The following is a 14,801-nucleotide window of genomic DNA, read 5'->3' as shown; positions in this document are numbered from 1 at the left end:
GTGTGGTTCCTCTTTTCTCCTTAACCACACTATCACAAAGGAGCTTTTTACACATACACACGTGCACTCAATTAATATCTGAACACAGGAAACTAAATATCAGGTTGCCATGCCTACCCAACACATTCAGCAGTTAAATTCTACCCCAGCTTCTGTTTTCAGAGACCCCTCTCTCACCTTTAACCCTGATATCAATGAAAAGATCAGGTAACATCCACATATCACACAACATGCCGTCTTCACAGGGGATGGAAAGCAGACCAACCGCCAGACCCCCCAGGGAAAATCTGGATAAACAATTAAAGCCATCTGCAGACCCCAACTGAGAAGCAGGAAGACAAAGTTCAATTTAACAAAAATGGACAGCTTCTTGACTACTTGGGCCCAGGCATGGTGCTAAATCCTACAGACTCCTAAAGATCTCACAGTCTGGGTAAGCGTGGTGGGGCAGACATTCAATCAAGTATTAATCTAAAAAGTCCTTTAACAGAGCTATAGACATGATGTCTTGGAAGACAGCAGGAGTGCAGGAGTGTGGGAGACATGGGAATAGTCACAAAAGGCATCCAGGAGGAATCAATATCCAAACTCATTATTAAAGATTGAGCCTTACAAATGTGGGGGTAGAAGAGATGAAACAGGAACTTTGGGTAGAAGGAAAAGGAACAAAAGCACAGAGGTATTCATTAGCTGGGTGGCACCATATGCTCAGAAAACCATAAGCTACTGGACATGGACTTGGAGGTGGAGTGTAGAAAGAGACGGAGCTTGAAAGTTACACAGAAGTCAGGCCAAACAAGATAATAGACAATCCTAAAATCAAACACAAGCTTTCAAAAGATTTTAAGTGAGAAGTAACAAATTGGCTCTTTTATTTTATTTCTGAGACAGAGTCTCACTCTGTAATCCAGGCTGAAGTGCCTTGGTGCGATCGCTCACTGCACCCTCCACCTCCTGGGTTCAAACAATTCTCCTGCCTCAGCCTCCCAAATTGCTAGGATTACAGCATGCGCCACCATGCCCAGCTAATTTTTGTATTTTTAGTAGAGATGGGGGTTTCACCATGTTGGCCAGGCTGGTCTCGAACTTCTGACCTCAAGTCATCTGCCCGCCTCGGCCTCCCAAAGTGCTGGGATTACAGGCGTGAGCCATCGCACCTGGCCAGATTGGCTCTTTTAGATAGATCACTGTGTCAGCAGTCTGGAGAGCCGGTTTGAAGAAACTGAAAAGGGACCACAAGAGACAACACAAAGGCATCCCAGCTCAATTTCCATAGACAAAATGACAACAAAAAGTGCCACTTTTGAACCAACATATTTAACAAAACTTATGAAATTTGAAACACAGTATTTTCACTGTTCCTGCATTCTAAGTACCACTAAAACAGCCAGTGAATCTGTCACCCACCCTCCTAGCAGAGATCCCACGGGTTCTAGGAAATCCATGTCCCCACTGCAGACACTGTGATACCGGCAGTGGTCCTTTCACTCCTTAGCAAAGAATTGTCTCCCCTTCCTCTGACAAGAGAGACCACAATGACCAGGTTCATTCCGCTCCTCCACCCTGGATGATGAGCAAATGAGGTTTCCCCTTTAACACACTGCTCATCTCTAGTAGTTACCAACTCTGGCACTTAATCAATCAGAAGCACGTTAGCCACTCCATGCAGATTAAACAGTAAGCAGGAAGTTAGTGCTGCATAGCAGGATATAAGGAAAGCAAGAAATAAACATGTAGTGCTGGGTTCCTTGATAGGCACTTTAAAGAATCCCAGTTCTCATTAGAGTGGTTTATAAGAGTATATGTTAATTCTCTCAGTTCACAGATGTGGGAGCAGGAGCTCAGAGATGCTGAATAGCTCATTCACTTGGTAAATGGAGAAGCCAGGATTCGAATCCCAATATAAGAAGCTCTAAATGGTGCTTCCTTACTACACCATATTTCAAATATATATGTATAACAAATATGATTACATATTAAGATTGGTAATAAAAATATCTCACCGTTAAAAACAGAGAAGAGATTCATGGATAGGAAGAATCAATATCATGAAAATGGCCATACTGCCCAAGGTGATTTATAGATTCAAAGCCATCTCCATCAAGCTACCAATGACTTTCTTCACAGAATTGGAAAAAACTACTGTAAAGTTCACATGGAAACAAAAAAGAGCCCGCATTGCCAAGATAATCCTAAGCCAAAAGAACAAAGCTAGAGGCATCATGCTACCTGACTTCAAACTATACTACAAGGCTACAGTAACCAAAACAGCATGGTACTGGTACCAAAACAGAGATATAGACCAATGGAACAGAACAGAGCCCTCAGAAATACCACCACACATCTACAACCATCTGATCTTTGACAAACCTGACAAAAACAAAAAATAGGGAAAGGATTCCCTATTTAATAAATGGTGCTGGGAAAACTGGCTAGCCATATGTAGAAAGCTGAAACTGGATCCCTTTCTTACACCTTACAGAAAAATTAATTCAAGATGGATTAAAGACTTAAATGTTAGATCTAAAACCATAAAAACCCTATGAAGAAAACCTAGGCAATACCATTCAGTACATAGGCATGGGCAAGGACTTCATGACTAAAACACCAAAAGCAATGGCAACAAAAGCCAAAACAGACAAATAGGATCTAATTAAACTAAAGAGCTTCTGCACAGCAAAAGAAACTACCATCAGAGTGAACAGGCAACCTACAGAATGGGAGAAAATTTTTACAATCTACCCATCTGACAAAGGGCTAATATCCAGAATCTACAAAGAACTTAAACAAAGTTGCAAGAAAAAATCAAACAACCCTATCAAAAAGTGGGCAAAGGATACGAACAGACACTTCTCAAAAGAAGACTCTATGTAGCCAACAGACACATGAAAAAATGCTCATCATCACTGGCCATCAGAGAAATGCAAATCAAAACCACAATGAGTTACCATCTCACACCAGTTAGAATGGCAATCATTAAAAAGTCTGGAAACAACAGGTGCTGGAGAGGATGTGGAGAAACAGGTACACTTTTACACTGTTAGTGGGACTGTAAACTAGTTCAACCATTGTAGAAGACAGTGTGGCGATTCCTCAAGTATCTAGAACTAGAAATACTATTTGACCCAGCCATCCCATTACTGGGTATACACCCAAAGGATTATAAATCATGCTGCTATAAAGACATATGCACACATATGTTTACTGTGGCACTATTGACAATAGCAAAGACTTGGAACCAACCCAAATGTCCATCAATGATAGACTGGATTAAGAAAATATGGCACATATACACCATGGAATACTATGCAGCCATGAAAAAGGATGAGTTCATGTCCTTTGTAGGGACATGGATGAAGCTGGAAACCATCTTTCTGAGCAAACTATCACAAGGACAAAATCGCAAACACCACATGTTCTCACTCATAGGTGGGAATTGAACAATGAGAACACTTGGACACAGGGTGGGGAACATCACACACAGGGGCCTGTCATGGGGTTAGGGGAGGGATAGCATTAGGAGATATATCTAATGTAAATGACAAGTTAACGGGTGCAGCACACCAATATGGCACATGTATACATATGTAACAAACCTGCACATTGTGCACATGTATCCTAGAACTTAAAGTATAATAAAAAATAAAATTAAAACAGAGAAGGGACATATATCTTACAGTCTCAGATTAAGGGATCACTCACAATTAAACGATCACGACTGGAATCTCCAAATGTTACCAAAAAAAAGTCACTTCTGAGCATTAGTGACCAAAAAGTGTTCAGACTCAAATAATCAAAGCAATCTGGCTATCCTCCAGAGAAATGTATCAAATCCTCCACACACTTTCCCCTCAGAGCCCCTAAGACAAGATTTGAAAAAACTCATGGCTGACTGCTCACTCTCTTGAGTAAATGACTTCCCAAACTACTTTGCCCACCCAAATTACAGAAATGCGTCCAGGATTCACACGGCAGTTCTGATCCGATTTGTCCCAATCCTGGCTCAAGCAGCTTTGCACTACTTTCCTAACCAGATCAGCATCAGCCAATGGGTTTATTCAAGCTGATCTGTGATGGATTAGATAATGAAACCTTAGCCTTGGAAGCTGCCTGCTTGTATTGGGGTTGTAGAGGAGAAGAATAGGAAACTCAATACTCCTAGGGGCCACCTAAAACACCAAATGCACTCACCATCCCTCACTCCATCTGTCTGCTCATGCTCCAATTACTGCCATTTCCTTCCAATCATGTCTGCGGTTCTTCCCTCCTGTCTTTGAAGGAAGTGCACATTCGCCCCAGAATAAAGATGTTTAGTATGCTTTACAAATGTATATCAACAAAAATTGAAAGAAATCTGCTTATTAAAATGACTGTCTTTTTCTACAAATTATTAAAGCCTGACATCAAACTGAAGGCCGGAGAGATGTTAAACTAGAGATTCACTAGCAACATTCTTGTTTATACAAAGTAGTATAACTCAATTTCTTTCTCAGCAGTCCTGTAATCTTGAGGCCTGTCTGCACCAGTCTGCTTTATAGCAAAATGAAAGTTAAATTTCTAGTTAGCTTCTGTTGTGTTCACATGTCAGTGTGATAGTGAAAAAAAAAAATGACAGAGTAGCTAGAAAATGGGAGGCAGTTGGGAGACAAATTCAACTCAGGCTAATCTCTTGAGTCACCCCAAAGAATAATTCTACTCTGATTTCAGATCTGACTTTCTCCTTCTCAAATACATTTCCAGTTTTACATTTGCAGACTTCCTTGTGAGACATGGGGGAAAAAGGAACAATTTTTACATGACTGTGCCTCAGTTTCTCCAGCTACAATATTTACCACTTTGGTAGTATTATAGGCTTAAAGTCTGTGTCCCTCCAAATTTTCTATGTTGAAGCCCTAACTCCAGTGTAACAGTATTTGGAGGTAGGACCTCCAGAATTAGCTTTAGATTGGGTCATGAGGGTGGGAACTGTATAATAAAGGAGCGCCCTTATAAGAAGGGGAAGAGACCACTGACTCTCTCTCTCCCCAAGAGCACACACTGAGGAAAGGCCATGTGAGCACACAGCAAGAAGGTAGCTACCCACAAGCCAGGAGGTGGGTCATCACCAGACACGAAATCTGCTGGCACCTTGATCTTGGACTTCCCAGCCTCCAAAACTGTGAGAAATAAATGTCTGTTGTTTAAGCCACCCAGTCTATAGTATTTTGCTGTGGCAGCCCAAGGAGACTAGGACAGGGAGAGATGAAAAATTCAGTAATTTCAGTGAAATATTGTTCATTAAATTACTTGTAAGAAAAAAAAAAAAAGCACAATATTTTTATAACTCTTCTCAAACGGTAGCACCATGCTTAGTTGCAGCACCAAATACCCAAATGAGGGTACAAAGAGACATCCACTTATGAGGAAATAAACCCATAAATAAGCAAATAGGAAGATAAACTACTTCAATAAATACAGCATCTACAAAGCAACTTCAGGCTATCTGGAACCCCTTCCCTGAAACCTGAAAGAAAGTCATCTTACCACTAGAATCAGCTGCTAATAGGAATAACTGCTGAACCTACTTGGCTAAACTGGATTTATGACTCTATGGTGAGAAGCAGTTACTCGGCCATATAATAATTATACCATATCAACATTTCACTGACATAAAGAATTCTGCTGAAAGCTGTAAGTAGTAAGGTATATCTTACCTTATACAGCAGCTGAACTCTTAGAAAACTGCACAAAAATAAAATTTTTGTGAATCAAATTGTTCACTAGAAAAGCTGACCAAAAGAATTCATTCCCCAGTATGTTTTATAGGGCCTAAATTTCATACATATCAGACTTAAAGTGAAATGAATCTCTAATAGCCCTACGAGTAACTCATTTAACTTCCCACCAAGTTTGAGTACAGTATTTCCAAGTGCTCTAACTACATTTCCGAACTGTACATCAACTTTCCAGTTGAGTTTGTCACTTCTCTCCTACTCTAAGGTTCAGGTTTCTCTATTTCTATACTCTTTCCAGGGCTGCATCGACTCTTCTTCCACTTACATCACGTTTCTGTATACTGCCTTTGAAAGCACCGACCCTTCCTCTCTTTCTCCTAGGGTTCCTTCTGAGCCTAAGGATTATAATAAAAGCTTCCGCTTTTTTTTTTTTTTTTTTTTTTGAGACGGAGTCTTGCTCTGTCGCCCAGGCTGGAGTGCAGTGGCCGGATCTCGGCTCACTGCAAGCTCCGCTCCCAGGTTCACGCCACTCTCCTGCCTCAGCCTCCCGACTAGCTGGGACTACAGGCATCTGCCACCACGCCTGGCTACTTTCTTGTATTTTTAGTAGAGACAGGGTTTCACTGTGTTAGCCAGGGTGGTCTCGATCTCCTGACCTCATGATCCACCCGCCTTGGCCTCCCAAAGTGCTGGGATTACACATGTGAGCCACCTTGCCCAGCCTGTAATAAAAGCATCACAGACTCTCTGGAGTTTCCTAAACTCCATTTTGGTAAGAGATGATTTACTGCAAAGCTTAGTGATACAACTTAACAAGATTCAACTTTGGAACCTAATGCTTAGCACTATAGGTCCATTTAGTAAGTAGCCTTGGGAATGACTCCAGTAAGTGAACTTATTCTATAAAAAGGGGTGAATCCAAAGTGCCTGGAAAATTCTGTGATGATACCCTTACTCCGGAATTTCGTAATTTTTTCTTAACCCTTAACTATCTGTAAAAGGTAAATTTCAATTTCAATTTAACAGGCATTGAGCGCTTACCAAGTACCCAAAACTGTTAGGTATTACAAAGGATACATACAAAGGAAATATAGTTCCTATCCTTTAGAAGCTTACAATCTTAGCAGTGAAACAAGAATAATAAAACAATTAAGGGACAATAAAAGATGATGCACAACTAAGCATCAATATACCAGGAGGCAAGAGTAGGATCTGAATGGTGCAAACTAAGCTGTCAGAGAAAGCTTCACAGAAGGAGCTAGAAAACGTGTTAAGAAAACAGGCCGGCCGGGCGCGGTGGCTCAAGCCTGCAATCCCAGCACTTTGGGAGGCCGAGATGGGCGGATCACGAGGTCAGGAGATCGAGACCATCCTGGCGAACACAGTGAAACCCCGTCTCTACTAAGAAATACAAAAAATAGCCGGGCGAGATGGCGGGCGCCTGTAGTCACAGCTACTCGGGAGGCTGAGGCCGGAGAATGGCATGAACCCGGGAGGCGGAGCTTGCAGTGAGCTGAGATCCGGCCACTGCACTCCAGCCTGGGCTACAGAGCGAGACTCCGTCTCAAAAAAAAAAAAAAGAAAACAGGCCAGGCGCAGTGGCTCGTGCCTGTAATCTCAGCACTTTGGGAGGCCAAGGCAGGCGGATCACCTGAGGTCAGGAGTTCGAGACCAGCCTGGCCAACATGGTGAAATCTCATCTCTACTATAAATACAAAAATTAGCGGGATGTGGTGGTGCATGCCTGTAGTTCCAGCTACTCAGGAGGCTGAGGCATGAGAATTGCTTGAACCCAGGAGGCAGAGATTGCAGTGAGCTGAGATCACACCACTGCACTCCAGCCTGGGCAACAGTGAGACTCCACCTTAAAAAAAAAAAACAAAAAACAAAAAACATGTACTTTAAGGCAAGCCCACATACCCAAAACACTGGCTACAATAAGATTTTTTTTTTTTTTTTTTTGAGACGGTGTTTCACTCTTGTTGCCCAGGCTGGAATGCAATGGCGGGATCTCGGCTCACTGCAACCTCCACCTCCAGGTTCAAGTGATTCCCCTACCTCAGCCTCCCTAGTAGCTAGGATTACAGGCGCCTGCCACCACGTTTGGCTGATTTTTTGTATTTTTAGTAGATAGGGGTTCCACTATGTTGGCCAGGCTGGTATTGAACTCCTGACCTCAGGCAATCCGCCCACCTCAGCCTCCCAAAGTGCTGGGATTACAGGCGTGAGCCACTGCACCCAGCTAAGATTTTTAAAGTGTGTATTTACATAGGGCCTATAGATACTTCTAAACCGCTGATATCATCTCCTAAGACTACCTGTCCCTGCTCACTCTGCTCCAGCTATTAATACATTGGTCTCCTGTTCTCAAACCAAGCAGTCTTCTTTCTCAATGCCTCTGCGCCCTCACCTCCTCTACCTGAACCCTCTTTCCAAAAACATCTGAATGGTCCATTCCCTCACTTCACTCATAGGCCATCTATCAGAAAGCCCTTCCGTAACCATCTGCATTCTCTCCCTTCCCATCTCTCCCTTTCCCTGCTTCATTTTTCTTTTAGCCTTTATCACCATACAATTATAGTTGTTGATTTATTGGATGTCTCTTCCCATTCAATATTAGTTCCATGACAGCAAGGGTTTTTCGTTGTTGTTCACTATTGTATCTCAGGGTTAAAACAGTGCCTGGGATGTAGCAGCTGCTCAATAAATGTTAGTTCAATGAATAAACATTAAGTATATTCATGTAATACTCTCACACTTCTTTAAAAAAACTTTTCACCCATTTGTTTCCCCACATAGATTGCATGCACCTTAAGCACAGTGAACTGGACTTATATCTTTTAGAAGGTAACTTAGAAACCGGCCGGGCGTGGTGGCTCACACCTGTAATCCCAGCACTTTGGGAGGCCGAGGCAGGCAGATCACGAGGGAAATCATCTTGTACACGTACTTTATTTTATAGCTAAGGAAAACAGAGGCCCCAAAATGAAAGATTTCTGCAGGCACTCAGCTAGTTGAAGGCAGGACCTAAATCAGTGATGATCTGAATACCTGTATGACATAGGGGAATGGACCTACAACAATGAGAATGCATAGAAGGCTGGGTGTGGTGGCTCACGCCTGTAATCCCAACATTTTGGGAGGCTGAGGTGGGTGGACCACCTGAGGTCAGGAGTTCAAGAACAGCCTGGCCAACCTGGTGAAACCCCCCCCTACTAAAAATACGAAAAATTAGCTGGGCATGGTGGCACATGCCTGTAATCCCATCTACTCAGAAAGCAGAGGCAGGAGAATCCCTTGAACCCAGAGGTGGAGGTGGAGGTTGCAGTGAGCCGAGATCGTGCCATTGCACTCCAGCCTGAGCAAAAAAAAAAAAAAAAATGTATAGAAAGAAAATAAACAAAGAACATCCACAAATACACAGAGTGAAAAAAGGATTCTCAGAGGGATAGTTCTCAGCTACCCCCAAGGACCTAACCACTCTTTCCTCTGCACACCCCTGTGAAGTCCCTACACATTGCTCCATTTCCGAATATCACTATCTTTAGCCAATTTGAAGGCAACCAGCAGATAATAGGCCCCAGGAGTAAATGAGGGAAACGGATGGGGGTCTCACTATTAACTATGATTGACAGAAATGATAAATGAATACATACAGACATACACACACACACACACACACACACACACACACACAAAGTAGAACCTGCTCACCAGCACCTACATCCAGTCTTCCCTCCTTACCATCCAATATTAGCTCACCTCACCTGCAGTCTCCCATATTCCTGTCTTTTTTCCCATGGCCCTGAGCTTTTACTTCTCACAATCCCTCTACCTGACAGAGTTCTAATGGAAAATAAAAGCAGGCAAACAAAACAAAAGAATTCAAAAATAAACACCAAGAGGGTCACTTTACCTAAATCAACACAAGTAACAGGGTAAACTCTGCAAAGGAGACCAAGAAGCACACAACAAATACGCTAGGCTTAAGTACAGCTCCGTCCCTAACACAGGAAGTCAGGCAGAGGCTTGAAAAGCAGGGAGCAGAGCACAGGAAGTCTTTTAGCACTGCAGAGATTTCCAAGAGTGGTGTAATGGAGACAGCACAGGAATAGGAATTAGAAGACCAGGCTTCTGGTTCTAGTTTTACTATCAGCTAACTGGGTGGCCTTACCCAAGTCACTCATCTTCTCTGGACTTCTGATTCCCCATCTATAAAATAAGGTGGTTAAAACAAGCTGGGACTCGAATCCCCTCCAAAAAAAACAAAGATGAAAATTATTGACTCTCCTCCACCAAAAAGTGCACATCACCTATTATAAGTAAGAATCTTCCTAGTCTGTCCAGGTTAAGAACCCCTGGAAAAGATGTCTAGTCCTCCTAGCATCCTATGACTCTGAGAGAACTAGGCACATGTCTGCACAATTGCTGATAGGTGAGACTCACCACTTCATAGCAGTATTTTCTGGGCAGAGACCAAACCCTAAAACCTACAAAGGTTTCAAGGTCTTCCTCAAAACTATGAAGTCAACTGACATCATCAATACCTTTCCCATTCCCTACCCAAATTAACCACTTTTATCTTTGAATCCAGAATTGAGAATCCAGTCTTCTAATAGCCCTATAAATTTTTTTTTTAATAGCCCAGGACATTAAAGAGCTATTTTATGTCCTGGAGATGTAGAATGCAATTGGCAAAGAACAGGAGGGACATGTCTGGTGTCTCCCTTCAGACTCATTAGTATGCTCCACAAAGTTAATGAGACTGAGCACCACCGTGTCCCCACAACATTACCAAACTCCCTGTACTTCTCACACTCTCTGTGTGTTTTAACCCACAATCTCAGCCACATCCCCTCGGGGCTCTCTCGAGGAGTTTTCTTGCTTTTCACTCCTCTCCTTGAAATGCCACTTCTCTTCCCCATCCCAGCGTGTGCCCAGGGCTGCCAAAAGGTACTCCCTCTTCTTGGGAGGTTTCCCACGAGATCCCCTCTTCCTCGACTCCGTCCAGAGAACCCAGGATTTCCCGGCTTCCACTCCACCCCAGGGCACTAAGGAAGCATTTGAAGAAATGGAATCCATCTCAACCACGTTCGATTTCCCCCCAAAACCTATCCACTCGTCGTGCCTCCTCGCCCCTCAGGAATCAGGACCCACTCGGGCACACCAGGATCAGTCCTGCAACCTTCGTTCCTAGCCCGAGCTCGCCCCACCTTCCAACCAGGCCCCGACTGGTCGCCCCATCCCACCTCCAACCCAGGACCCCCGGAGGCCCTCCCTCTCTCCAAGCCCGGGAGCCCGGGGTCGCCCCTCACGCCACTCCCCCTCTCCCCCGCAATAACTGGGCGCCCCGTCCCGCGCGGTCACCTGCATCCCGCCGCCACCGTCGGCCGCCGCCTCCTCAGTGCGCGGCCGCTTGCTCAGGCCGGGATCGGCTCCGTCTCCTCCCGCTCCGGGCACCGGCAGCTCCAGCTCCGACTCCCGCTTCATGCCCCGGGCAGCGGCGCCGGGCCCGAGCTGAGGCGGCTGCTGCGGCTGGGCGCCCTCCGCCATCCGCCCGCGCCCCCCTCGCCTCCGGGAGCCGGGCGACCCGCGACAGGCCACCTCCCCCTGGGCCTCGGCCCCGACTGTCGCGACAGGCGGGCGCGCGCCTGCCCCCGCCCCCCGCGTGCGTGCGTGCGTGCGCGCGAGCGCGCGGACTCCGCGCCCCTCCGCGGCTCGCGCCCGCAGCTCCTCGCCTGGCCGCTCGCTCGCCCGCCCGCCCGCCGGGTTTCCGCGCGGGGCCACTGGCGGGTCGTGACGGGCACTCGCTCGCACCCCCGCACGCACACGCGACACCCGGCCCGGCCCGCCGCGCCGCCCCGCCTCTCGCACTCCCGGAGCTCGCCCGCCGGCCGCGCGGGCTCACACTCTCCCTCACAACACGCCGGCCGAGGGAGGAAGGGGGCGGTCCGGGCTCCCAAGGCGTAGGGAGGGCTGTTTATTTGGGGGGAGGAGGGGCGCGAGGCAGGAACGAGCTGACTGGCCGGGATCCTCCGACCCGCCACTGTGGCAGCACCGGGAAGGCGGGGAGAGAGAAAGAAGGAGGGAGGGACCGGGATGTAGGACTCCAGCCCGCGCGGGAGGCTACGGCTAGGGGGGCGGTGGCAGCCTGCGGAGGGGCGGGGCCAGCCCTTCTCGGCAATCTCCGTCGCCTCCTCGCTAGCTGCCCGAGGGAGGCTGGGAAGCGATCGGGGAAGCTCGGGAATCTCCGGCACGGGCCTGGGACTGTCCTGGAGGCTCCGCGCGGCAGGAGTGCCGGCCAGCGCAGAGGGGGCGGGGTCAGTTTCCTTTTGGGGCGGGGCCGTAGCTTGGAGCAGGCGGGGCTTGAGAGACCCGAGGGCCAGGGAGTGGCTCCTGCCTGTGGGACTAGTTGTACAGTGTTGTGTCCTGAGTTTACCCGCCTGAGCACCTTGGTTCCCGGGCAGGGAATGGGCACTCTGTGAGAGGCAGGCTATTTGCCTGCTTCCCCTCCCGCAGAAGGAAAAAGATCTCGAATTGGAAGGTCGAGGAATGAAGCCACCCGTCTATAGTTCACCCCAGCTCAGAGAGCTTTTACTCTGACATAACTCACATTCCTAATGAAGTTAATACTAATATCCGATGTTTGTAAGAGTTTTAGGGTTTGCACAATGCATCCACAGACGCATTTCAAACTGGTAATATAGGTAGATACCATGATCTCCATTTCATTGATGATGAAACTGAACCTTAGTTAAATCCTGCAGCAAAAAAGTGGCAGATCCGGAATTCAGAACGCTGGACCATACTCTCTTTCACTACACTTCGCTGCCTGAGGAGCTCTTTATGACTTGTCAACTTCGTGGAGACAGAGATATCTGTGCAATAGATTCTCTCCCCTACCAGACTGTGAGAACAAGGACTGCCGTGATTTCCCTGGGTTCCATATCGTGCCCTGTACATTATAGGAATAAAAGGATATTGCGTGAATGACCTGGATTCTAATCTTGGCTTTGCTAACTAGCTTAAACAAGTTACTTCATCTCTTTGGACCTCAGCTTCATCATTTGTAAAATGAAATGGTTTGGATCAGTGGCTTTCAACCAAGGAGAAACTTTGCCATTCCACCACCTCCACTCCCACATTTGTCAATGACTAAAGGCATTTTTTTTCCTTTTTTTTTTTTTTTTTTGACACAGAGTCCCGCTCTGTCGCCCAGGCTTAAGTGCAGTAGTGCGATCTCGGCTCACTGCAACCTCCGCCTCCTGGGTTCAAGCAATTCTCCTCCCTCAGCCTCCCCTATAGCTGGGACTACAAGTGTGCGCCACCACGCCCAACTAATTTTTGTATTTTTAGTAGAGATGGGGTTTCACCATGTTGGCCAGACTGGTCTCAAACTCCTGACCTCAAGTGATCCGCCCGCCTCGGCCTCCCAAAGTGCTGAGATTACAGGCGTGAGCCGCCACCCCCGGCCAACTGAAGGTGTTTTTGATGGTTACAACTGGGAGGTGCTGCTGGCATCTAGTGTGTAGAAGTCAGGAATGTTGCTTGATATCCTATCATGCACAGGACGGTTCCCCCAGGAGAGTTATCCAGCCCCAAATGTCAATAGTGCGGAGGTTGAGAAACGCTGGGTTAGATGATTTCCAAGGTCTTCCCTTCCAACCAGTCTGTGATTTGGCCTTTGAACTTGGGTTTAACCTGGCTAGGGCTGGAACAGTACAACAGTAAAGATCCCTGCTTCAGAGTCAGACCAACCCAGATGAGAACCCAGGCTTTCCCACCTCCTGCCCATGTAATGCGGGACCAGTGGTGACTAAGAATTTCTATGTAAAAGGTGTTTGGGGATTGCAGACTGGTTGGAAGTGAAGTCTGGAGGACTTGCCTTGAGAAGGTGAGTAGTTGTATAAAGCATATTGTTTGTATTACTTAGGCTGTGTTATAAATCAATAAAATAAGATGAAAATAGCAGAGTTTTAGCTCTGCCACCTACCAGTCATGATACCTTATGACAGTTACTTACCCTCTCTGTGTCTCAGTTTCTTCATCTGCAAATTAGGATAACACCTTCCTAAAAAGATTATTGTACGAATTTAATGTTACCACGTTTAGAACTTTGAACAGAATTATTTAGGATAAGCACTCCATAAGTGTTAGCTATTATTATTATTACCATTATCACTTTATTCACTTTTTTTTCAAATGGAGTCTCTCTCTGTCACCCAGACTGGAATGCAGTGGTGTGATCTCACTGCAACCTCCATCTCCTGGGTTCAAGCAATTCTTGTGCCTCAACTTCCCAAGTAGCTGGGATCACAGGCGACCGCCACCATGCCCGGCTAATTTTTTGTATTTTTAATAGAGACAGGGTTTCACCATGTTGGCCAGGCTGGTCTCAAACTCCTGACCTAAAGTGATCCGCCCCCTTTGGCCTCCCAAAGTACTGGGATTACAGGCGTGAGCCACCACGCCTGACCTTTATTCACTTTTTTTTTTTTGTTTTGTTTTTGAGACAGAGTCTTGCTCTCACCCAGGCTGGAGTGCAGTGGCGTGATCTCGGCTCACTGCAAGCTCCGCCTCCCGGGTTCACGCCATTCTCTTGCCTCAGCCTCCTGAGTAGCTGGGACCACAGGCACCCGCCACCACGCCCAGCTAATTTTTTGTATTTTTAGTAGAGACGGGGGTTTCACTGTGTTAGCCAGGATGATCTCGATCTCCTGACCTCGTGATCCGCCCGCCTCAGGCTCCCAAAGTGCTGGGATTACAGGATATTTCGTGATGGCCTATGAAACAACAGTGGGTGTTTTCTTTTTTTTTTTTTTTTTTCCTTTAACCTAGGGACATCAGCAGTTGGTTTTCTGAAAATTTTACTTATTGAACTGGTAGCATAAGAATTCTCCCTTCCCAACTGGGCACGGTGGCTCACGCCTGTAATCCCAGCACTTTAGGAGGCGGAGGCAGGCAGATCACTTGAGGTCAGGAGTTCAAGACCAGACTGGGCAAAATGGTGAAACCCCGTGTCTACCAAAAATACAAAAAAATTAGCCAGGTGTGGTGGCAGATGCCTGTAATCCCAGCTACTCAAGA

General features: G+C 46.2%; 1 protein-coding gene across 5 annotated transcripts in view; it reads right to left on the bottom strand.

The window, feature by feature from the left end:
- RBFOX2 (RNA binding fox-1 homolog 2) overlaps positions 1–11,733 on the bottom strand; it is a 296,039-nt gene extending 284,306 nt beyond the window's left edge. For all 5 annotated transcript variants that reach the window (XM_025398157.1, XM_025398158.1, XM_025398161.1 and 2 more), the window contains exon 1: positions 11,082–11,733. In XM_025398157.1, the coding sequence (XP_025253942.1) occupies positions 11,082–11,267 (186 nt within the window). In that variant the 5' untranslated portion in view covers positions 11,268–11,733. The remainder of the gene's footprint in view (positions 1–11,081) is intronic.
- Between the last annotated feature and the right edge of the window lie 3,068 nt (positions 11,734–14,801).

This window comes from Theropithecus gelada, chromosome 10, assembly GCF_003255815.1.
Source record: "Theropithecus gelada isolate Dixy chromosome 10, Tgel_1.0, whole genome shotgun sequence".
NCBI classification, from domain to species: domain Eukaryota; kingdom Metazoa; phylum Chordata; class Mammalia; order Primates; family Cercopithecidae; genus Theropithecus; species Theropithecus gelada.
The sequence above is the reverse complement of the archived record's forward strand: the minus strand, read 5'-3'. Positions and strand labels throughout refer to the sequence as shown.